The sequence below is a fragment of the Epinephelus lanceolatus genome, chromosome 8 (assembly GCF_041903045.1).
Source record: "Epinephelus lanceolatus isolate andai-2023 chromosome 8, ASM4190304v1, whole genome shotgun sequence".
In the NCBI taxonomy this organism is placed as follows: domain Eukaryota; kingdom Metazoa; phylum Chordata; class Actinopteri; order Perciformes; family Serranidae; genus Epinephelus; species Epinephelus lanceolatus.
The window spans coordinates 46181429-46208031 of NC_135741.1; the positions used below are offsets into that span (position 1 = coordinate 46181429).

Sequence of the window (26603 nt, forward strand, 5' to 3'; positions counted from 1 at the left end):
TTCTAGAGATGGGTCTGCTGCTAGAACTCTGTGTGGCATTCATCTGGTCTCTGATCTGAGCTGCTGTTAACTTGCGATTTCTGAGGCTGGTGACTGGGATGAACTTATCCTCAGAAGCAGAGGTGACTCTTGGTCTTCCTTTCCTGGGTCGGTCCTCATGTGTGCCAGTTTCGTTGTAGCGCTTGATGGTTTTTGCGACTCCACTTGGGGACACATTTAAAGTTTTTGCAATTTTCCGGACTGACTGACCTTCATTTCTTAAAGTAATGATGGCCACTGGTTTTTCTTTAGTTAGCTGATTGGTTCTTGCCATAATATGAATTTTAACAGTTGTCCAATAGGGCTGTCGGCTGTGTATTAACCTGACTTCTGCACAACACAACTGATGGTCCCCACCCCATTGATAAAGCAAGAAATTCCACTAATTAACCCTGATAAGGCACACCTGTGAAGTGGAAACCATTTCAGGTGACTACCTCTTGAAGCTCATGGAGAGAATGCCAAGAGTGTGCAAAGCAGTAATCAGAGCAAAGGGTGGCTATTTTGAAGAAACTAGAATATAAAACATGTTTTCAGTTATTTCACCTTTTTTTGTTAAGTACATAACTCCACATGTGTTCATTCATAGTTCTGATGCCTTCAGTGAGAATCTACAATGTAAATAGTCATGAAAATAAAGAAAACGCATTGAATGAGAAGGTGTGTCCAAACTTTTGGCCTGTACTGTATATTGGGGGGACATTTTGGGCATTGGGGGGGGACATGTCCCCATCAATGTATAAGGTGACTACGGCCCTGTCATGCATGCATAATTAGGCTACAGTTGTCTGGGTGCGCAAAAGTGAAGTGGCTGGTCTTGTCATATAAAGTTTGATGGAGTGTCAACTGGACAATATGGAGATATTTGCATCTTGAAAGCCGGACTACAAATGTGGATCGACAGGGAGAAACACACGCAAGCCTAAGACGTGGTAAGATACGATATTCCTCACTATATGAAGTGACTGATAAGAAGATCTGTATAATGGATTGTAAAGAAATTTGTCAGGTTTTTATTTTGTAGACAATTAATCTGTATTTATAGCATGATGGGATGACAGCACAATGATGTCTCTGCTCCACCAATCTCCAGCCCGCACACTGACTGACAGTGTAGCCTGTAAACAGAGCTCAGCTGTTTATTTAGCCTAGCAATATCTCCGGACTATAGTAGCTGCAATGGATGACTTTGAACGCGATTTTGAAGAGTTTCTTGTAGCGGACACAAACCCAGAGCCATACCTGTTTGAGCCGGAGCATACAGATGAGGAACTTGGACGCTAAGCGGGCGAGACGAGAGGCTGAATCCTCCGTTCCCATTTTGCTGCACAGAATGGGATTCAGTGCTACCATCGCTGGGGAGATATCACCAGGAGGAAAAGCGCCACAGAGAGTGCATCACAAGGAGTGAAGTTGCGTCTTCTTTTCCTCGCAGATGACGGTTCGGGTTCATTCTCTCCTGTTGCGTGGTAAGTGTGGTCCATTCGCAAACTTTATAACTAAAAAAACTTTTCACCACTCTATCGACGAACTACTAACACTCTCTGCTGTTTCCTCCTCCTTCTTCCTTCCTTCCGCTGTCTTCGTTGGTTCATTTATACACGCGAAACGCGTTCTCTGGCTGGCTGGATTGTCCACTAGGTCTGCCGTACATACATGGCGGCGCAAGATGGCGACTTCTCTAAAGCAAGGCCCTTGCTATACATATATATATATATATATATATATATATATATATATATAATATATATATATTATATATATAATATATATAATATATTATATATATAATATATATAATATATATATATTATATATATATATATATATATATATATATATATATAAGTAATATTATAAGGCTACGAAAACTAAACGAATTTTATTTTATAGCGATTATACACATATAAACATATTAATGGGTAGAATATTCAGATTCAGATTTGACAATAAACCATGCCAAATATTACACACTGGCCCTTCAATGAAAGTAATAATATTATAATTATAGTTCTGGCTACTGTGATACAATATGTTGAAAGTATATATTAATATCTGACAGTATACATATGTGACAATAATCATATGTGTATAATAACAGTAGAAGTATGACTAATAATGACAGCAGCAGCAGGAGGCATCTGGCAGGACCACGGCAGCAGCACAACCACACACGTCACACTGTCCAGGCACCGCTGCAATATGAGTTAACCTGAGAGACAGTGGAGCACAAAGGCTCCGGAGAAGAAGCCGAGTTAGTGACATGCAGTATAGCCGAGTTAGCAAGATGCAGTAAGAGGACACAAGAGAGAGAGAAGGAGAGAAGGTGCCCGGTGTATTATAGGGGGTCCCCCGGCAGACTAGGCCTAAGTCAGCCTAACTAGGGGCTGGTACAAGACAAGCCTGAGCCAGCCCTAACTATAAGCTTTATCAAAGAGGAAAGTCTTAAGTCTAGTCTTAAATGTGGAGACGGTGTCTGCCTCCCGGACCGTAACAGGAAGATGATTCCACAGGAGAGGAGCCTGATAGCTGAAGGCTCTGGCTCCTGAACTACTTTTGGAGACTTTAGGGACCACGAGTAACCCTGCGTTCTCAGAGCGCAGTGTTCTGGTGGGATAATATGGCACTATGAGCTCACTAAGATATGACGGAGCTTGACCATTTAGAGCTTTATAAGTTAACAGTAGGATTTTAAATTCAATTCTGGATTTTACAGGGAGCCAGTGCAGAGAAGCTAAAACAGGAAATATGATCTCGTTTCTTAGCTGGAGAGTTTTTAAGGACTTACTAGAGCTACCTGATAATAGAGAGTTACAGTAATCCAGCCTTGAGGTAACAAAAGCGTGGACCAATTTTTCTGCATCTTTTCGGGTCAGGATAGGCCTAATTTTCGCAATATTACGCAGATGAAAAAATGCAGTCCGTGAGGTTTGTTTTAAATGAGAATTAAAAGACAAATCTTGATCAAATGCTACTCCGAGGTTTCTTACAGTAGTGCTAGAGGCCAGAGCAATGCCATCTAGAGAAACTATGTCATCAGATAAAGAGTCTCTGAGTTGTTTGGGGCCAAGAACAATAACTTCAGTTTTGTCTGAATTTAATATAAGGAAATTGGTGCTCATCCAGGTTTTTATGTCTTTAAGGCAGTTATGAAGTTTAGTTAATTGATTACTTTCTTCTGGCTTCATCGAAAAATACAACTGTGTATCATCCGCATAACAATGGAAATTTACAGAGTGATTTCTAATAATGTTACCTAAAGGAACCATATATAGAGTAAATAGGATTGGTCCGAGCACAGAACCTTGCGGAACTCCAAAACAAACTTTAGTATGTAAGGATGATTCATTATGAACGTGAACAAACTGAAAACGATCAGATAAATAAGATTTAAACCAGCTTAGTGCAGAACCTTTTAGGCCAATTAAATGTTAAAGCAGAATTTGATGGTCAACAGTGTCAAACGCAGCACTAAGATCTAATAAAACAAGTATGGAGATGAGTCCTTTGTCTGAAGCAATTAGAAGATCATTTGTAATTTTAACTAGTGCTGTCTCAGTGCTATGATGCACTCTAAATCCTGACTGAAATTCCTCAGATAAATTACTATCATGGAGAAAATCACACAGCTGATCTGCGACTACTTTCTCAAGGATCTTTGACAGAAAGGGAAGATTAGATATTGGTCTATAGTTGGCTAACACCTCTGGATCCAGGGTGGGCTTTTTTAGGAGAGGTTTAATTACAGCTACCTTAAAAGACTGTGGTACATAGCCTGTTAATAAGGATATATTGATCATATCTAATATATGAGTGTTAACTAAAGGTAAGACTTCCTTAAGTGGCCTACTTGGGATGGGGTCTAAGAGACACGTTGATGATTTAGATGAAGAAATCACTGCAGTCAATTCTTGAAGAGAAATCTGGGAGAAGCAATCTAAATATATATTAGGTCTTACAGCTGTGTTTGAGGTTAGATAGGTACTATCTGAGGACAGGAGGTCATGAATTTTGCCTCTAATAGTTAGAATTTTGTCATTAAAAAAGCTCATAAAATCATTACTGCTAAGGGCTAAAGGAATACAAGGCTCAATAGAACTGTGACTCTCAGTCAGCCTGGCTACAGTGCTGAAAAGAAACCTGGGGTTGTTCTTATTTTCTTCTATTAATGCTGAGTAATAGTTTGCTCTGGCATTGTGGAGGCCCCTCTTATAAGTTTTGAGACTGTCTGCCCAGATTAAACGAGATTCTTCCAGTTTAGTTAATGGCCAATTCCTTTCAAATTTTCGCGATATTTGTTTTAACTTACGGGTTTGAGAGTTATACCAAGGAGCGAACTTCCTTTGCTTTGTTAACTTCTTTTTAAGAGGAGCTACAGAGTCGAGTGTTGTTTGCAGTGAGCCTACGGCGCTATCGACAAGATGATCAATTCGGGAGAGGTTAAAGTCGGTATGGGAAACCTCTGTTACTGAAGGACATGGTATTGAATTTAACGACGGAGGAATCATTTCCTTAAATTTTGCGACAGCACTATCTGATAAACGTCTAAAATAGTAACTGTTGCTGAGTGGCGTGTAATCAGGTAAAAAGAAATCAAAAGTAATCAAATAATGATTCGATAGCGAGGGATCCTGTGGAAAGACTGTTAGGTTATCAAGGAGTGGATTCATTTAGACTAACATATTCATCTGGACACAGCCAGGTTTCAGTGAGACTGAGTAAATCAATGTGATTATCTGATATTAATTCGTTTACTAACACTGCTTTAGACGATAGAGACCTGATATTTAACAGTCCACATTTAATTCTCCTGTTTTGTCTTTCTGTCACAGAAGAGGTTTTAATTTTTATGAGGTTGTTATGCACAACTCCTCTTTGTTTAATTTTAGATTTAAATAATTTAGGTGGTCGGGGGACAGACACCATTTGTATAAAACTATGGCTGGGTAACTGCACTAGAAACTCAGAGAAGCATATAGGACTGCATCTCTGAGTCCTGATCTCAACTCTGGGTTGTCACGGTTTTGAATTACTAATAAACATTGCCAGGTTTATAGATATGAGAGCGGCTCCATCCAAAGTGGGATCAGTGCCGTCTCTCCTAATAAGACCAGGTTTTCCCCAGAAAGTTTGCCATTTATTAACGAAACCCACATCGTTTGCTGGACACCACCTGGACAGCCAGCGATTAAATGATGACATGCGGCTAAACATGTCATCAGAGGTCAGATTTGGGAGCAGTCCAGAGAAAACTATGGAGTCCGACATAGTTTGTGCGTATTCAACACACTGAGGCAATATTAACTTTAGTGACCTCCGACTGGCGTAACCGGGTGTCGTTGCCGCTGACGTGAATAACGATCTTACTATATCTACGTTTAGCTTTAGCCAGCAGTTTTAAATTTGATTCAGTGTCGCCCGCTCTGGCCCCAGGGATACATTTGACTATGGCCGCTGGTGTTGCTAACTTCACGTTCCTCAGAATAGAGCTGCCAATGATCAGAGTTTTCTCTTCAGCGGGTGTGTCGCTGAGTGGGGAAAAGCGGTTGGAAATGTGAACAGGCTAGTGGTGAACCGTGGGCTTTGGCTTGGAGCTATGCTTCTCACGGACAGCTACCCAGCCTCCCGGCTGCACGGGTGTTACCGGAGGACCGCTAGCAGAGGTTATGCTATGTGGCTCCGCACTGGCTACAGGGGACTGGCTAACTACCGCAGCTACCGAGTGATTCTAATTCACTGAGCCTCGCCTCCAACACAGCAAATAAGCTACACTTTTACAATTACCACTGTCGCTAAAGGAGGCAGAGGCATAACTGAACATTTGGCACACTGAGCAAGAAAGAGCAGAGGGAGAAGCCATCGCTAACTATTAAGCTAATGTAGCTAACAAGGCTAGTAACGTGCCAACACCAGCTAAGAGATTAGCAAGGAAGTCGTAAAAGGAGGAGAGCTATAAGTGCTTAAACAGAACTAGTGTGGGTTAAGTCTTGAATTAGATGTTAAGACACTGAGGTGAGAAAAGCAGAAAGCAGGCTAGTAGAATTCGCTAGAGCAGCACAGAGACGCTGTCACAGAAAACGCCGGAAATGACACAATGCGCTTACCGCAATACATCAGCACGTCCAAGACATAGACATACTGATGGACATCACCAAAACAGCAGTATGCCTCAAAGTGTGGCCATTCAAAGAACAACTATTAACGCATTTATCTTTAGATGTGGTCAGACAACACATCATCATGTGCAATTGTTTCATTTTGAAGGATTTAAGGTGTTTGATGAATTAAGTATTTCACAAGAAAAAATGTTTGAAAAAAGCCAGTAAAATAATCATAATATGGTATAACTTTGAGTAGATGTTATAGTTTTGGGTTTTTTCTTTATTATCTCTTTAATCATTTTGTATGTATCTCACAGTTGTATAAAGCCCTGGGGTATCATGACCCCCATGCTGGGCACCATATAGATAATTTGGATTAATCATTGGTTTGTTTGTGATTGTCTGACTAATGTGTTTCTTGACTGGTTACACTTAGTTGTAAAATCCCAATCCCAAACAGTTTGGACACTGTGTTAACTGTAAATAAAAACAGAATGCAGTGATTTGCAAATCATTTTTGACCTATGTTCAATTGAATTAAGTCCAAAGACAAAATACTTAATGTTCAAACTGATAAACCTTATTGTTTTTGTAAATATATTCTCATGAGTTTGAGCTCTGCAACGTGTTACAGAGAAGTTTGGACAGGGGCAACAAGAGTTGTGGAATGCAGAAAACACCTGTTTGAAACATTTCACAGGTGAACAGGTTAACTGGTAACAGGTGGTAGTATCATTATTGGGTATGAAAGAGGCATCCTTGAAAGGCTGAGTTCTTCACTAGCACGGATAGTGTAAGTTTCACCGTTAGCGAAAAAGTTTAATAGTTTAAGAACATTTTTCAACATGCAATTGCAAAGAATTTTGGAAATCAACCATCTACAATCCATCATCAAAATATTCAGAGAATCCAGAGAAATTCTGCACGTAAGGGGCAAGGTTCAAAGCCAACATGGAATGGCCATTACCTTTGACCCCTTAGTCACCACTGCAATAAAACCAGTATGACTGTATAAAGGATATTACTACATGGGCTAAGGAGCACTTTGGAAAACCATTGTCAGTAAACACAGTTCATCTTTCAAAGGCTCTCAAAGTCTTCCTAAGCTTGAAAAGTTTTTGTCACATACAACAAACATCTCCTCACGATCCGCTAGCTACATGTCCTCTGAATATGCTGTGAAAAAGTTCAGTCTCTGTCAGCAGCCCAGGCTCCACAAATGGCAACAAAAACACTTCACTTCTGTTTACGTTCAACAATGTTATCAAACACAACGGAGCTAGCTCGCCTTTTAGCCTCAGTACCCATGTCTCACGGTCTCGCACAAGCACGCATAAGTGAACGCGGTGCCCAGAGAGGCAGTTAGAGCTACAGGCTACAATGAGGCTAAAAGGCGAGCTAGGTCCGTTGTGTTTGATAACATTGTTGAACGTAAACAGAAGTGAAGTGTTTGTGTTGCCATTTGCGGAGCCTTGGCCAGACTTTTTCACAGCATATTCAGAGGACATGTAGCTAGCGGATCGTGAGGAGATGTTTGCTGTATGTGACAAAAACTTTTCAAGCTTAGGAAGATTTAGAGAGCCTTTAAGACCCTACCATGCAGAGTGAAAGCCATATATCAACAACATCCAGAAACACTGCCAACTTCTCTGGGCCCGACCTCATCTGAGATGGACTGACACAAAGTGAAAAAGTGTGCTGTGGTCTGACGAGTCCATTATGGGCGTTGTGTCCTCCAGGTTAAAGAGGAAAAGGACCATCCAGATTGTTACCAGCTCAAAGTTCAAAGCCAGCATCTGTGATAGTATGGGGGTGTGTTAGTGCCCATGGCATCATGGGTAACATCACATCTGTGAAGGCTCCGTTACAGCTGAAAGGAACATACAGGTTTTAGAGCAACTTAGGCTGCCATCCCAACCTGATCTCACAGAAATACGTGAAATGACCACAACCTCTTAACACTGCATTCCGTGGTGGCAGCATGTAATAAGTTAAAATTACGTGCCAGTACCACGGAAACAATGCCAATGTAAAGTCAATTAGGATCCATTGTCGTGGTGGTCGCACGGATTCCCTGATTCAACAAAGTCACGTCAACCTCGTTTTCCTCAATGATATCTTTAACATTCCTGTGTACACACAGAAACACGAAAGTGTCCTTGATAACTCAACAATATGACAGGTTAATGTCAAGGCCATAAAATAAAATAAATGTATTTTGCCAGCTTTTGATAGCGTAGGGTAGGGTGACCATATTTTGATTTCCAAAAAAGAGGACACTCGGCCGGCCACAACATAGCCTACTTAAATGATACTTGCAGTTTACTCAAAGATGCCTTATAATTTTAATATATTTAAAATTTATATGTATGGATGTATGGATATGTATAGAAAATTCAGTTATATTACAAAATAATATCTCTCAAAGACAGAAATTCAGATAGGCTCCAATAGGGGACACATACACACACTAGAGTGTGGTGATCCGAGCCCGATGGTAAGCGACAGGTCGGGCCGGGTTTGGTCAAAAATGTAGCTATAAATTGTATTTGGGCTCGGGTCGGATTCGGTCAGCTTTCAGTGAAAATGTAGTGTAAAAATAAATAAAATCCTATTGTCTGTCCTGTTTATTGCTTGGGCACTGTTATTTACGTGACAACACCTGAACATAACACACACAGACACACATTGGCTGTTTGTTTCTACCTCTCCCCTCGCTGGAAGTCTCGGACCTCCAGCCGCCCGCCTCCGCCTTGATTAAACGCTGAAAATAATATAAAAGAGGGAGACAGGTTTTTCCTATTTTATCTTATTTTGTTATATTTCTCCCTCTCCTCTCGCTAGAAGCGTCGGACCTCGCGCCTCCCGCTCCCGTCTCAAACACGGAGGTCTCCCTCTCCGCAGCTGAGCACCCACGGCGCACGCCCGGCCTGTTAAATAGCCTGTAACCACTGTGTGACACAAACTCAGTGCTTTGGTCATTAAATAATGTCGGGCTCGGTTCGGGTTCGGACAGAAATATGCTGCTCGTGCCGCACTCTAACACACACACACACAAACACACAGAAAACTGGACATTATCATCAGTTTATAAAAGACCCCCGGACGGGACGTGAAAAGTGGACATGTCTGGGCAAAAGAGGACGTTTGGTCAGCCTAGCGTAGGGCTTTAAGAGCATTTTGCTGTGGGCGGATGGGGTGCATTTTGTAGCTACTGTCTGCCATCTGTGGGCTTCATTCCATTTCAAATTACCATCCGTCTGCCTTAACCAAATCCAAATGCCGCTAATAAATAAATAAATAAATAAATAAAAAGGAAAAAATAAGGCTAAGCACGGAAGAACCAGAGAGGAAACACCATCACATGGAGCCGTCCGCATCGGGAGGCGGCAACCCGGCCACCCTCCACCCCACCAGGGGAGAGCGGACCCTAAGCCAGCGCCACAGAACCAGCGACCACCCCACCCACCCGGTGCAGACAGCTCCCACTGAGGAAACACTGGAGTTAAGAACTAAACTATGATAGATTACATAAAATATTAAGATGTAGGCCTAACATAAAATAAATTCGTTATTAAATAAATTAAAACATACAGCCTACAGTAGATAAAAGTAGAACATGCTATAAGTAAATACAATAACAGGCTAAATAGTATCTAAGCAATAATAAAGTGTCTAAACAATAATAAATTGTATCTAAGTTATCTATTAGGCTACCATTCCACTCTGTAAATAGATTTTAAAATTTCACTATAATGTTAATATTATTTTTGCTTATTTCATTATTGTTATTATTGGTTTTACTTTTTAGTAGTATTGTATTGTCTGAGGATGACTCATTTTAGTAACTATCTACAGTAAAAAAGAAACAAACAAAACTCATTTTATACACGGGGCCTTCAAAGTGCTCTCTGAAACTAGACCTGGCATGGCTTGTGTCCAAAAATGAAAAAATCAAACCTTTGTCATAGAGCTAAACCAAATACATCATTGGAAAGGTCTCAACCTGGAGAGTAACATATGCCAGTATGAAGATTCTACATGGCTCCTGCTTTCAGCCATTGACCTTTGAACCTTGACCTCAGTGCATGTTTGAGGGCGTATAACTCAGCAACAAAAGGGGGTACAAACTAGGGTTGTCAAAAGCTCAAACGCTGTATCCGGATACAATACTAATTTACAAAAGTATCGATACTAACAGTGCACGCCACCTCAGTGCCTGTTGTGCGACGGGTCCAACGGACACGCGCTGTGCAGGCACAGAGCCCTTGCTGCAACCCGGCTTCTTGTTGTTGTCGGTGTGCATGAATGCACACATTTCTGTTGCTGTAATATGGCCAGCGCGGCTGCAGGAGGATCAGAGCAGCCAGTTTTGGTCAAAAATGATAAAGGAAAAAGCGCTCTTTGGAAATATTTAGTGAAGTGAACACAGCACGCTGCAGACAGCAGGTACAGCCCCTCCCCTCACTAGCAGCTGAACAGCTGGTGTCGCCAGCATCAAACTAAAATAGAACTTGTAACGTTAATGTGGGAGCTAAGCAGAAAACTTTATCAGTCCTGCCCATCTGTAACATTAATAGACAATGTTAGTTTAACAGGACAACACAATTATGTGTGTCTGAAAAGTTATGTTAACTGTAAAGTCACGGACTGAAGCTGAAAAAACGTTTGGTTTCCCCCGTAACCCCTGGTACTCTGATCACATAGTGAGGTAGAAACAGGAGCCTCCTGAGCCTAAACTACCAACTCTATTTGATCAGCAACGAAAATATGGTGCCAGTTCACCAGAAGCACAGAAAATAAACAGGGCTGTAGATAAATACATTTTTATGGACAGATCTTGTTTCTGGTTGTTATTTATTTTGGGGGGATTTTTTGTTGTTATCATTGATGTTACTGTTCTGATCCTTATTTAAAAAATGACATGCCTCTTAATTTTTTGCTGTTGTATCAAAAATGGTATCGAGTATTGAATATTTTCCTGAGTATAGATATCAAGTTTGAAATTTTAGTATCGTGACAACCCTAGTACAGACATGGGACCAACTGTTATAGAGAGCTCTTGACCTCAGCTATCATGTGAGTGTAGTCAACAACTGAGGGTGCTGTCAGATATGGGTAAAATATGGATAAAATTAATTTTCACCCATTTAGAAATTAGATATTTAAAATCTGATTACACAAGTGTGTTTACCATCCCCTTAAAGTCCACAGTGTACTCTCAATTCAGTATTTACAACTTCCAAATTTGGGAAAATCACTTAGATTTTTTAAAAATTACAATTCCCTAGGGCCGCGCCATGCAGTTTGATACATATCAGCAACATAGTTGTAGTTCTTCTGATTTGCAAAGTAGGGTTCTAAACAGGGTTGTAAAAAGATATATCTACTGAATATATCTAATATCTAGTAAAGCTGAACTAGTAATGACACTACACCTAGATGAAGTATGTTAAGAAAAAGCAAGGATGTTGGCTAATTTCAGATATTTTAGATAGTACTCTAGAAACAGCATTTTTGGGATCATTGTTTTTTTGCGGCTTGTTGTAAAATAGAGTCGTAAAAAAATACATCTACTGAATATATCAAATATCTAGTAACGCTGAACTATTAATGACACTGCACCTAGATGAAATATGTCAAGAAAAAGTAAGGATGATGGTTAATTTGAGATATTTTAGCAAGTTCTCTAGAAACGGTGTTTTTGGGACTCCGGTTGTAGAGTTGTCAAATAGTGTTGTAAAAAAAGTAAATTTACTGAATATATCAAATATCTAGTACAGCCGAACTATGTTGTTATTATTATTTTTATTATTATTATTGGTGGGAAATTCTAACAGAGGAATATACTTGCCGTTTTAATATCAAGAACACTTTGTGTTTTTGTGTGTATGTGTGTGTGAATCAGGGAATCCGTGTGACCACCATGACAATGGATCCTAATTGACTTTATATTGGCATTGTTTCCGTGGTACCAGCACATAATTTCAACCCATTACGTGCTGCCATCACGGAATGCGGTGTTAAGAGGTCGTGGTCATTTCATGTATTTCTGTGAGATCAGGTTGGCCATCCAGACAACATCTTTTTCAGGGACGTCGCTGCTTATTCCAGCAAGACAATTAAACACATTCTGCATGTTCCAATAGCGTGGCTTCGTAGTAAAAGAGTACAGGTACTAGACTGACCTGCCTGCAGTCCAGACCCAACTCCCATTGAACATGTGTGGCGCATTATGAAACATAAAATACAGCAACAGAGACCCTGGACTGCTGAGCAGCTCAAGTTGTATGTCAAGCAAGAATGGGAAAGAATTTCACTTTCAAAACTTCAACAGTTATGGGAACTGCCCATTGGTTCGACAGCCCATTGGTTCGACATCCCATTGTTCCGACCATATTAAACTCATTGTTCCCAAGTCCGTTCTGAAATCATCATGATGCCCTGTGGTTAAGGTCTGGTTAGGTTTAGGCACAAAAACCACTTGGTTAGGGTCAGGAAAGATCATGGTGTGGGTTAAAATGAAAAAGAAAGTGACAAACACATGAGCCGTGAGCCTGCTCCGCCTCAAGCCGTTCAGCACCGTGGACAGTCGGACTAATGGGATGTCGAACCAATGGGCTGTCGAACCAATGACATGGACCCAACAGTTAGTGCCCTCTGTTCCCAAACACTTACTGAATGTTAAAAGAAAAGGTAATGTCACACAAAGTGGTAAACATGCTCCTGTCCTAACTTTTCGCAATGTGTTGCAGGCATCAAATTCAAAATGTGTGTTTATTTCCAAAATACACTCAAGTTTATCAGTTTGCATATTAAGTATATTGTCTTTGTGCTCTATTCAATCGAATATAGGTCAAAAAGAATTTACAAATCTTTGCATTCTGTTTTCATGTATGTTTTATACAGAATCCCAACTTTTTTGGACTTGGGGTTGTAGTTACGTTACTGTGTTCCCAGTTCTCTGCTATTAACTTGGTGAGTACAATGTTGTTATAAGTAGTAAAATATGGACAAAAATAATCTATAAAAATATCTAAATTGTAATAAACTCAAATTATCCATTAAACCAGTACCTTTGCTTAGATGTGAGTGTGTTTGCCCTGATACACTCCCTCATTGTCCCTGAATTGGGAGGACATTTTTGGGGTATAAGATTACCACTGAGAGCATCAGCAAAACCAGGTAATATATGCTGCTGACTGCCATAGTGAAAGGTTTGACAGCAAACATGGTAGACTGTGGAGTTTTTGGATGTAAACCGGCTTAATGTGAACACACAGTAACTTTGTCACGGATAAAATGGTACAAGTACATTTCACAACCATTAAGGCTCAGCCACTGCCAGTTACAAGCCAACAAGCTAATAAACAATATAAACAAATAAAAAATTCTAACTACACTAACCTCTCTTGTACGTCTGCTAGTCACCAATCTGAGTACATAACAGACTCCTCAGCTGAGTCTGAGTCTGACTGAGGCTCAGACTGAATGGCTGAATCTCTCCCAGTCGCTTTAAGGGTTCATTTACACTCAACATTAGATACGGAGAGGGGCGGTCCGTACTCTGCGTTCTATTTGTCTGTATTTGTGCATGTTTTCTGAAAGCTTGCAGATACACATGAAACGGAGCAGTACCACCAGGGATTGTGGAGGCACTGTAGCATAGTTCAAGCAAGATATGACTGTAGGAGACGATGAAGAAATCTGAATAATGGTGGAACAGAACAAAACAGTAATATAGAATAATATATAGTGAAATTAGTCTAAAGAATTCTCTGTCCACATGTTTTTGTGACTTCCGCCGTCAACAACGGTGTATTTAACGGCTGTATCTATTTTTGTATGTAAAGGGAGTATAAACAAGCCTTAATGAGTCTATGTCAGTGTGATTTGTGTTGCAAACAGTCTGGATTAGTGCAGAGATTGTTTAGTTGTGTGCAAGAATCTGTGAACAGTATTAGCAAACTAAACACTTTGCTTTGGTGAAGCCAACTAATCAATGACCTAACTGCAAACTATCACAACAATGACCCAATGACAGCATTAAATCACATACAAGTCAAACAGTCTTGCTTAGCCTGTAAAGCTGTGATAAGCTATGCCCAGTTGTTACATTACCGATCCTTGAGTGGATGGGAGAAAGAGTCACTTGGTGGTGTGCTGCTTTGTTAGCCGGCAAAAGAAGGCTGGGAAGAGCTGTGGTTCCAGCTGCAGTCTTTGTTGTGTCCTTTGTTCCAAAGGTGAAACTCCAAGGAAGCTGGTCGCTCAGGGTTTAGCAGAGTTAGACGCTGGATGCTAACTCACTTGGTTCTCTTTGTTGCTGGAAAGCTAGTTGTAAATCTTGTGTTTGCAAGAGAGTCTATGATCAATTGCCCTCCCTTTAGTGGTTTGGGGCTGCAGAGCAAAGTCTGGGCCTCTGGGCTGTTCCAGGCCCAGCTGGAAAGAGGTGTGAACTGTTCAGCAGCTGGAGCAAGAGAGGGATCTGTTGGAAGGCAGTTTAGATTTTACCAAATGACAAATAATCATACCCAACCCCAACAATAAACACTATTATTTATATAAAATAATGACTACCCAATATTTTTCTACTCATTTGTTCACAGTGCAGGACAACAGTACAGCTATATGGCATCATAAACAGTATGTGTTGCTTATCATTAACTACCCTTCAGACCTCACCCACAGGCTGTACCAGCCAAACCCTCTATAAATACACTGAAGCAATGTACAGAGTAGAGCTACAGTAAGAGACACTCCAAGAGGAACAACAGCAAGTTCATTATACATCACACAAGGCAGCAAGATGAAGACCACTATCTGTGTGTTCGTCCTCCTCATAGTTCTGTTCTGGGCCTCCAGCACTGTGACTGTCATGGGAAGAACATCTGACACCTGGAAAGCACCGGCATACAACCAAACCTCCTGTCAGAATATCATCTGAGCTTTCTTGTCATTTTGTTTTTGGAATTCTGTCTATAGGAAGGCAGTCATATATGAGTTGTTGGTATTGCTTTCTCTGGCACTGACTTTGATGAGCACTCTCATCACAAATTATTTTGAAGGGCAGAGACATAATTATGCACTGGGGCCCCTGGGGTGGAGGGGCCCGTAGAGAGTGGGCACTTGCAAGTGATTCAGATTGCCACCTTGGAAATATACCTGTGTTCAAAGATAAATGATTAAAAAAAAGAGAATATTATTAATATTAAGACAGTGCCATTTGCTATATATGTCCTCAAAAAAGGCAAACCCATCTATATCATGGTTTTCTTTTTACTTTTTCTTTTTTTTTAAATAGTCTGTAGTGAAAACAAATGTATATGCATTTTCTATATAAGCCAAAAAAATGTATAAATATACTATAAAAACTATTCAGTTAAATGATTCATTTCTTACTTTCCTATCTTCTGTAAAGGGTTAAGGGCCAGAGGATACTCAATCAGAACTAGTTAATACCACGTGTTGTCAGACCATGACAGTACACAAAGTGTTTATAAGCCTTCCATATGGCCACACTAGAAGGCGGAGCAAAAAGGCGGCCATCAAAGAAAAGGGGGGCGTAATACCAGACCTGGTATCGTCCTGGAATACAGTTATAGTGTTGCACTCGGTTGTTCTTATAAAATGTGACTGCTGTGATAAGAATGAAAAAAAGAGAGATGAGACAAGTTCAAACCCTACTGAACCCCTTAACTCTGTAAATCACGAACATGAATAGTGATTCATGCTGGTGTGGAGCATTGTTTTTACTTTGTGGCTCCCTTTTAACTATGTGAAAAATTGCAGACAGTTTCAAGTGACTACTAGGTAGTTTTTAATGTGCACCATAGTTTCCAGATCCTGGTGCACACTTTAAAATAAATACTTTTTTGTGCAAATCACATAGTTTCCCATTTGCACTAGAAACTTACAAAAAAGGTTTCTGCTCATGTCACCTAAGGGGCAATACAAGTGACAATTTTTATAGGGTCAGTAAGTTGTAACTAACTAGCTTTATTGATGCTTAATAAGTCACTTGCCACTGTGTTATGGATCATTATTAACATGAGGGAGGATTAAAATTACTGTAGCACAAATAAATGACTATTGATATCTCCAGCCTTGCTGTGCTTTGGCTCCTTAGCTAACAACATGTCGTTCCTTGTAGGAGGGAGACTTTCACTACTCTCTGGAGTTAGTGAAAGCACTGGGGGCTCTGATGACGGGAGATGATGCATCAGCAAAACAGGAGCTCCAGCTGGTGGATGCCAAAGCAGCAGCTGTGTGCTCTCACCCCGCTCTGCCTGCAGACTTCAAACTTCTGTGTCTGAGGAAAGATGCTGGAGCATCTCTAGCCAGGCTGGGTAACATCCTTTTTTTAAAAAGAAAATTCTCTGATGGTCTGATTTCCAGTGGTGGAAGGTAACTATGTAAATTTACTCAAGTACTGTACTGTACGCTTTGAGGTACGTGTACTTACTTAAGTATTTCCATTTTTTGCCACTTTAAACTTGGGTATACCTAGGCTTGGTGTTGTGGTCCAACTACCAGCCTAAACATCACTATGTGACAACCTAAGAACGAGACTCAACAATTTACTATCTTTCTCCATTATGCATACTGTATGAATATGCATACTGAACCTTTAAAGTCACCCTCCAGACACCTTGTTATGTATGATAATAACAACATTTAGTTTAACATGGTTTTTCCACACAATAGTTAAAAAAAAAAAAAAAAAAATCTTTGGAAAGGGGCTGTAAGCAGATCTACTCTTTTCCCATTATTGAGAAATTCAGCATCTGGCCTTTGTCCCACTGCTGCTTGTGGTAGGTTTCTCTTTTCACTCTCTAAAGTGCAGCTCGCACTAGGTTGACCGGTGAAAGAACAGTGAGCATCAAGATGGCTAACCAGCGTTGCCAGGTGGGAAATGTAGGATTATCGTACCAGAGACTCAAAATTATCGTATTTTGAGGGAAATTATCGTACATCCGCCATAACCAAAATAACAAGCCTACTGATGCGCTATAGGCAATTATACAACAGTTAGTTTTGACTGGGTAATTTGATTGGACGAGAGGCATTCCGTCCGTGAGTGCTGATACAGAGTATAACATCATTGAGACATGTAAAAATCACTCTGCTCACAGGTGTTATAAATATAAATACAACCGTTAATTAACCAGCTGTCACACTCGCTACATTGACGCAAACTGACACGATAGCGTTGCACCAAGAAGATGGATATTTTCCCCAAAATTACATTTGAATTAAATTATGAGTGGTCGTCAGGAGAGGACGAGGAAAAGGAAAGCCAGGACTCTTCTGTGCAGACCTCCAGGTGTGTTTGTGTAACATCAGCCGACCTCATAGCAAGAAGCCACACATATCACGTGAAACAGCGGAATCATAGCTTTCCGACAAGGTCAAGCACTTGTCGGTAGTCCAATGTTTTCCCAACGAAAAAAAATGATAAAGTTACATTAAAATGATGTATAACAGAGCTTTCATACAGCTCTCCACACACATTACTCTTGGATGGATTACTCGCAAATGCAGGGTCGCACAGAAATGCCATGCATATCACATGAAAGCACAGGAGCAGAGCTTCCCATAATACCACACACATCATTGTGCTGTCATCCCATCATGCTATAAATCCAGATCAATTGTCTACAAAACAAAAACCTGACGAATTTCTTTACAATCCATTATACAGATCTTGTTATCAGTCACTTCATATAGTGAGGAATATCGTATCTTACCACATCTTAGGCTTGCGTGTGTTTCTCCCTGTCTATCCACATTTGTAGTCCAGCTTTCAAGATGCAAATATCTCCATATTGTCCAGTTGACACTCCATCAAACTTTGTATGACAAAACTAGCCACTTCACCTTTGTGCACCCAGACAACTGTAGCCTAATTATGCATGCATGACAGGGCCGTAGTCACCATATACATTGAGGGGGACATGTGTCCCCCCCCCAATGCCCAAAATGCCCCCCAATATATAACTGAAACTGAAAAACAACAACAAACTTTGTTTACTGCAAACAAAGTGGCAAATATTATCTTGGCGGACATCATTGCACTGGGTTGACTATTTTTCTATTATCTTAGATGCAAATATTGCATGTTTCTAAAACACATTTTTGACTTGTGAATGAGTCAATGGAATTTCTTGCAATAATGAAAAAATACTGGCAATCATGTCCGCCTGGCACAAACCACATGTTTTGGACAGCTGTGAAGTGACAGAATGTCCCACCATCATGGTTCTTATATTGCCAGATTCCAGAGAGTCTCCCCTCTTCATATATGGCAGAATATGTCTTTTTCCAACTTGCTATGCTGAGATACATGTAAAAATGTAAGAATTTAGTAACACGGATTTGTTTTTTTCATTGATATAAAAATTAATATAAAATACAGGCACATAGTAGGACATGAAATGATGGCAAATCTGGTTAGCCCAGATTGTCCTGAAAAAAAACAAACAAGATATAGCATGTGTATGTAGCCTTTATAATGACTGTGATATGAGCTTAAAAGTAAAGGCAGTAAAAATACCCAAAAAATGCCTAGGGCCCATAGGGTTAAAAAAGAAAAAAAACAAGCAAAGAAACAAACAAAATCATTTTTTACACTGGCCTTCAAAGTGCTCTCTGAAACTACACCTGGCATGGCTTGTGTCCAAAAACTGAAAAAATCAAAACTTTGTCGTAGAGCTAAACCAAATACATCATTGGAAAGGTCTCAACCTGGAGAGTAACATATGCCAGTATGAAGATTCTACATGGCTCCTGCTTTCAGCCATTGACCTTTGAACCTTGACCTCAGTGCATGTTTGAGGGCTCATAACTCAGCAACTAAAGGGGGTACAGACATGGGACCAACTGTTATAGAGACCTCTTGACCTCAACTATCATGTGAGTAGAGTCAACAACTGGGGGTGCTGGGTAAAATATGGACAAAATTAATTTCCATCCATTTAGAAATTAGATATTTAAAATCTGTGTGTGTTTACCATCCCCTTAAAGTCCACAGTGTACTCTCAATTCAGTATTTACAACTTCCACATCTGGGAAAAACACAAGATTTTTTTAAAAACTACAATTCCCTGGGACTACGCCATGCAGCTTGATACATATCAGCAACATAGTTGTAGTTCTTCTGATTTGCAAAGTAGGGCTTTAAATAGGGTTGTAAAAAGATATATCTACTGAATATATCTAATATCTAGTAAAGCTGAACTAATTATCACACTGCATCTAGATGAACTATGTTAAGAAAAAAGTACAGATGTCGGCTAATTTTCGATAGTTTAGCTAATACGCTAGAAATGGCGTTTTTGGGACAGTAGGTTTTTTGCGGCTTGTTGTAAAAGAGAGTCGTAAAAAAATACATCTACTGCATATATCAAATATCTAGTAAAGCTGAACTAGTAATGACACTGCACCTAGATGAAATATGTTAAGAAAAAGTAGGCATGATGGTTAATTTGAGATATTTTAGCAAGTTCTCTAGAAATGGCGTTTTTGGGACTGAATATTTGAATAGGCTGTAACAAATATCTAGTACAGCCGAACTATCACGTTATTATCATTATTATTGTTATTGGTGGGAAATTATAACAGAGGAATATATTTGCCGTTTTAATATCAGCGACACTTCCGCGTTTTGTGTGTATACAGGAATGTTAAAGATATCATTGAGGAAAATGAGGTTGACGTGGCGTAATTGAATCAGGGAATCCGTGTGTCCACCACAGGAGAGGATCCTAATTGACTTTACATTGGCATTGTTTTTGTGGTGGCAGCACATAATTTCAACCCATTACATGCTGCCGTGTTAAGAGGTCGTGGTCATTTCACGTATTTCTGTGAGATCAGGTTGGGTGCCTCCGTGTGATGCCCTAATATGTTGATCACAACATATTTGGTGCTGCCATGTGAGACCTAAAATTATGTTCCCAACGTATTTGGTGCCTTCGTGTGAAGCCCGAATTTAAATCCCTACATATTTGATGCCCCTTGGTGAGGCCTAAAAATATGTTGATCCCAACATTATTATGTGTACAGTACTCTCAGTACTCTGCGTTGTACACATGGTTAAGTGGTTCCAGATTAGAACAGCTTTCACACATTCCACTCCCCTTTCACAAGATAGTTACATTAAGGTTAGGCTTCTGTTTTTTTTTTCATTGGAACGGCTTTATGCATGGATATCTGATCTGATATTAGTTCAGAACATTGTAGACATTTGTAGAGTGATCAAGCCTGTTTATTTTGGATTTACACTAATGGACTTTTACTCAGCATCCTGACATCAAAGAAGAATTGGTGACCAACCACTGGGTCACTTCAAAGATAGACCTTCACTCAACTGATAAGCTCTCAACAACCCCCACATCACCAGATGTGGCTGGAGAGTTTACGACACTTCACAAACTCTGGAAACGAAACAAAGAGACAGACTCAGCCACATGGTCTGAAAGGTGTTTCAAACGTAACTTTATTATTTAACATGTTGGTGTTGGTGTTATCCAGGAAGAAGATTCAAGTTGAGATGCCACTCTGACACCAGGTCCCCTATGGTGCAGACGTCTGTGTGTACTGTATGCTATAATGTGATAACACCCACTTTTCCCTGCGGTTGTCTTTTAAGAGGACAGACAGAAATGCGGATTCCAGGAACCAACATGTTGATTGTAATTTTATGCTTCACCTTTCTTTCTATTTCAGTGCATATACATACACATGTACATATATATATGATGTTATAACATGATCACCATGTATAACATTTAAATCTGAATTAGTAGTGTCTGTTGACCACTTATTTATAAGTTGGTAATATCCTGTTGCAGACAATGTGTGTTTGGTACCATTCAATAGCAGACAGCGCCTCGTTGGTAAATATGGAAGCATTAGAAATGTTCCAAGCTTCATTAACCATCTAGGAAGCAATTAAAGTAAATTAAACTTTAAACTAGCAAAGGTACAGGAGGGGAGGAGTGAAATGTCCCGCCAGTGACAGTGAACTGCTCCTACTGGACACCAGTCTGAAGCAGACAGATGGCAAGGCCAATCACAGCACAGAGGCCGGAGCCTGCCTGCCAGTCTCAACCCCTTGGAAGAACTATAAGATGAGAAGAGACTTGTTGTCTTGTTAAGTTAAAAAAGTTAAAGAAGTTAAAGAAAAAGAAGAACATCCAGCGTGGCACCGCTGGGCAATTTGATTGCATCCTGAGCAGAACTGAACATCCTAAAACCCAACAGAAAGAACTTTATGCCACAAGGTCTGCCTAACTCCTGTGTCCTGGACCAACCTCAGGTGAAACAACATAATTTTCCTGTGCTGGGGTTTGATGCGTAGTTTAATAAGTATGGTAGTGAGCATTAGATAAAACTAGGATTTCCCCTAAGTTTTCATATGTATCATTTTTTGCTTCCCATGCCTCTCAGCTGTTAAATGGTGCTTTTCACAGTTCATGTCAAAGTTTCCGCTGATAATTATCTTACCATTGCTCACTGCTTCATCTGGTTCACTCTGGTCATTCATACATTCATTAGCATCGCTGTATTCATTTCATGCCACTCATAGTTGCATTTACTCATTGTCTTGTCTGTTGTTAGTTGTACTGTGTCTTGGTCTTCTGTGTCAGTAGTTTAGAATAAATGTTTGTCTATAAAGCCGTTGTCTTGGTTTTCTGTACGATTACATTCAGTCACTTTACGGGTGCAAAGATCCTGGCTATTTGAGCTCTATTTGGATTGATAATTGATAATTAATAATTTCCCCAAAGTGCGTTAAACATTCTTGTCTGATCAACAATAGGTGTGGTTTTATTAGTCTGACTATGAAATTATATCGCTGGACGAATATTTAAAGTGGTTATGTTTAATAATTCTTATTAACGTCACTTTTTCCTAACATTGAGCTAATCAAACCCTACAGTATTCATGGTGAAAAACGTAAGCACCTGATTAAACTGTTTATAATCAAATAAAAATTTACATATGTAATGGTGGAGAATTTCGGCGAGCATTTATTTAATAAATGCTGCCACAGAATAAATTATAAATTATGTAACAATCAATATTTCCTACACATTATACGTTCCTAACACTTGCTAACAGTGGCACTGGCCTTTTGCAATTTACCTTTCTCCTTAACAAGCTCCTTCTTCTTCTCCTTCTCTCCACCTGGGAAAGGCTACCCCAATGTTTACCCTCATTTTTTGAATTCGCAGGTCACGTTGCCTTTTTGATTCCCTTTTGTGCTTTCTTGGTGACGAGGATTCAGTCCCCCATGATGCTGCATATGCATGATCCTGCATTACGCTCAAAGAGTGGGACTTTGATATGCTGCAGTAGTGCCGGGGTAGTAGCGGCGCTGCTAACAGTGGCTAACAGCTGTCAGCGGTGCAGTGATCCGAGGAGAGGGATGAGGTGTGTGAGGTTGAGCCACTTGTCAGTTGTCAAAAGACAAGGCGTGACTGGTTTGTTTCGATTTACACCCGCCCCAACAGAGACAGAACGCAACGCGTCATAATCTGAAAGCCACGCCCCCAAAGGGGAAACAAAGGGGAAAGCCTGCTGAGTCTTCCCTAAGTCCAAAAGCCGAAAAGTTGTTGTGTGGTGGGCTGCACGGCCAATAAAAACCCAGAGCTTAGCTTTTATCAGCTGCCGAGCAGAAAAACAGAGCCTTGTAGAAGACAAAAGTGGATACAGGCAATAAAATGTGAGGCTTCAACAGGGAAGAAATTGTGGGATTCTGACACTCGGTATGCCTATGTGTGCAGCAAACACTTTGTCAAACCCTCCAAATGTATTTGTTAGAGTAACAGTTAACTGTATTTATGTATGTTAAGCTAAAGCATTGACAGTATGAATGCAGCTTCTGTTATAATTGTGCCCAGCGCTCCGCGATTCAAGCAGTCCATTCCAGTGGTCCGCTCTAGCACACTCAATCTACCAGCATGTAGAGGCATGTCTCAAAACAACAACGTGTGCCAGTAGTAGGAGCAGGCTGATGGCTGGGCATGCCGAAATGCTCATCTTCTTAAAAAAAGAATCTCCACATCATGTTTTTTCCAAGACGAGCAAGGTAAGGAGAAGGGACACTGAGGTAGATAGCAATATTAAGCTTATCAATATACCGTTGTCTCTATGGTAGGCATAGCGTACTAAAATAATCCTTTGCCATCTTATTATTAGCTAATTATTAGCTAGCTGTAGCTAATAATTTTAGCTAGCTAGCTAGCAATTCAGTCGTGAAGACTTGAAGGCGCGGCTGCGGAGGCAGAATGACAGCGAACAAGGGAGGAAGCGGAGGGGAAAGCGGGCCTCGTTTCCCCTTTGGGGGCGTGGCTTTCCGATTATGACATGTTGCGCTCTGTCTCTATGGTGAGGAGGGGGTTTATAAACTCGCATCGTGTGTGTTTGTGTAGGAGCCTTAACTACTCCATGAAGTATCGGATGGCATGGTTTCATCAATTTTATCATAGCTTTTTGGTACACAACAGCTACCGTTGTTGCAATGCGCATTTGAAACACTGAGGTGCTAGTTTGAATGCAATATATGATTTCAACGTTAGATGGGAGAAATTCCTACACACTGTGGCTTTAAGGCCCCTGGGATTGTGCCCAGTAGGCCCCTTCAGTAATTTATTAATCTGTGCGTGCATTATGCATTTCCCCATCATCAGTCAGTCATTTTGTTTTCTGTCTATCTCTCCACTGTGACTGAAAGTGTGTGCACTCACAGTTTTAACAAAATGTCAAATGAATTGGTTGTTTGCTTTTTCTGCTTCTTAACATTGAGATGGATAAGTCAGAGTTTATGATGAATCTGGGTACAAATCCTAATTGTCTCAGATTAGTTATTTGTGATGTCAAAGTTTTTGAGAGCATAAACAGAGAGATGTTGAGCTTTTCAAGTGATAATCACTAAGTGTGTGCCTTAAAGGGGCAAAAAGCGAAATCGTTTCACCGCTAGGTTTGCTGTTGTACACTGCCTGTAGACCAAAACAAAGTGAGTCATGAGCCACTCCTCCCTCTACCTCTGCTCTCCAAAAAGTGGGAAGAAGCAGTGGGTTTATCGGGCAGCTGAGTGAAGCTGGGTTAAGTGGAGGCTGCGGAGGAAACACTGGGATGGGTTAATGTCCGGAGCTTGAGCAGCCCGCTAGGCTAAAACATCGCTCTCACTCATGGAGAAGAGTAGAAACGTTAGCGTTAGCTCCTGGTGTTAGCACTAGCCGGGATCTGGCGATGGCTCTAGCCGAGTCGGTTCACCTGGCTCGCGGGCTGCTCAAGCTCCGGACATTAACCCATCCCGGTGTTTCCTCCGCAGCCTCCACTTCACCCAGCTTCACTCAGCTGCCTGATAAACCTAATGCTTCTTCCCACTTTAACCTGAAGTGAAGTTTTAGCCTAGCGGGCAGCCCCCGAGCCAGCTGCCCGCTAGGCTAAAATACAGGCTACTGGAGTAACTTACAGCTATGAAGCGCTTCTACCAGCTCTTCTAGTCACTGAGCCTTGCCTCCATCTCAGCAAATATATTACAAAAATGTAGCCTCGAGGGCTAAACGCCTGGCTCGCCAGGCTGCCCGCGAGGCTGCATTTTACAATGCTAATTGAAAATGTTAGCTGGGCTGCCGGGCTAATTTACTCACTTAACACAACCGTAACGTCTGACCCATTGCTGGGACCGAGCCACTAATAACTCAAGCTCCAGACATTAACCCATCCCAGTGTTTCCTCCGCAGCCTCCACTACACCCAGCTTCACTCAGCTGCCCGATAAACCCGCTGCTTCTTCCCACATTAACCTGAATAACAAACCAGGTCTGGGTGCTCTGGTTGGATCCAAACAGAGAGCCGGGGCTAGCTCAGAGACTAGCGGAGGCTAACTGGCTGTGCTTCCCTCCGGTCATATGCTGTGGCTAACGCCTCGCCAGCCGCTCCCAGCTAGCTCCGGATTGTGGCTGGCTGTAGCCTTTTATAGGGAGGGAGGGCCAAGGGCTCCGAGAGGAGGAGGGGGGGGGGGGGGATTCACATGAACTTACATGAATGCGCAGCCGGACCAGCTTGTAAACAATGGGCTGGAGATCAACACAGAGAGAGGGTGTGTGAGGTCATGCTATATTCCAGATGAAATTACACCTCGAGTTCTTCACATAGCAATTTTTTAATTCCTTCAATCTAGAAATGATGAATTTCGCTTATTGCTCCTTTAAAGTGTGTCACCCCTTAACCCTGTCAAAAATTGCTGGGGTTTGTAACTTTTCAGAAATTATTTGTAGTTGTAGAAAAGAACATCTAAATTAAATTTTTACACAACCTGTCACCTTGATTCTAATTTTTGATACATGGACTAGCCTAACTGGATTAATTTAAAGGTAAAAAAAAAAAAAAAAACATATAGAAAACATAATGATTAAAAGTTGACTACAAACTGTGAAGGATAAATATCTCTAAAATCTAAAATAGCTGTCAAAATGAACACTGGATATGTGCCTCTTCCCTGCAATGAGACCTGCCATTACTGCTCAAGGCCTTAGTGAAGGACCCCTTGGAGATCTGGAGCGCTCCTCTCTAAAGACACTATGTTTCCATCCAAAAGTGATTCGAATCATTGGGAAATGCGTATTAAAAGAAATACGAATCCTGTGTGTTTCCATTAAATGTACGGACTTTGGTGAAAACTACGAACTTGCGCGAGTTTTCCCCAGAACCGGAAACAAAACAAGTCTTGAATGTCATTTGGTGAATGGCTGCTTGTGATTGGAGGAGAGTATTACCTAGAGTCAAGTAGATGGTTCTGCCTGTGCTAATAGAAGTAGGGTTACAGTATCATAACCTTTGTCCTTGTGTATGCTTGTTTTGTAATATTTTGATGGATGTGCAGGCAATAGACTGAATGATTGCAGTGTAGCACTGGATTAGCAGCTCCTGAGGCAGGTTGAAGCGTAGACCATCACAGGTTAACCGTACTGACAAAAGAAACTACTCAAGAGGTAGCTCATATCTGTCTGTATCAAAAGCAACACAGAGAGGACTGAACACTGTGAAAGTTTTAGACATCAGAGATTACAGCTTAATCATTGAAAAAAGGAAAGGAGAGGTGAAATCTATAGATATGAAGGATGCCAAATTACGAAAACAAAAGTACCCATGCTGCCACGCCTATAAATTTTTTGGGGAGCCATAGTTTTTTATGTACACTGACATAGTAGCTAATTGTAAGTTTTAACTTATTTTACAAGTTATTACATGGTTAAGTCTGTTAAAATCACAAAGTTTTAAAGTTCAGCTGCTGTAGTGGATACCAACTTGTCCTAGAACACAGAAAGTAAACCTTAGGAACAGGTTTCATTTTCTCACAAGGGCCAACGAAAGCAAGTCCAAAAAAGATGGCATTTGGACTTTGGCTGTCCATACACACATTATGACTGTTACAAGTAAAAGTCCTGCA

General features: G+C 40.7%; 1 protein-coding gene across 2 annotated transcripts; it reads left to right on the top strand.

Moving 5' to 3' along the window:
- Positions 1-673: 673 nt before the first annotated feature.
- On the top strand, positions 674-21818 carry LOC144464186 (uncharacterized). 2 transcript variants are annotated; one of them, XR_013491973.1, is made up of 2 exons: positions 674-1508; positions 16291-16374. XR_013491973.1 is itself a non-coding variant. In XM_078170376.1 (2 exons), the coding sequence occupies exons 1-2, from the start codon at positions 14947-14949 to the stop codon at positions 16546-16548; spliced, it is 324 nt and encodes a 107-aa protein (XP_078026502.1). In that variant the 5' UTR covers positions 12151-14946; the 3' UTR covers positions 16549-21818. The 2 variants fall into 2 exon arrangements, 1 of the variants encoding a protein (XP_078026502.1); XM_078170376.1 differs by lacking the exon at positions 674-1508 and adding an exon at positions 12151-15012 and having other exon boundaries at positions 16291-21818.
- Positions 21819-26603: the final 4785 nt, after the last annotated feature.

Coding starts and splice junctions, on each gene's coding strand:
- LOC144464186 (XM_078170376.1), top strand. CDS start 14,947: ATGAAGACCACTATCTGTGTGTTCGTCCTCCTCATAGTTCTGTTCTGG. Junction 15,013..16,290: donor GGGCCTCCAGCACTGTGACT/GTCATGGGAAGA, acceptor CGTTCCTTGTAG/GAGGGAGACTTTCACTACTC.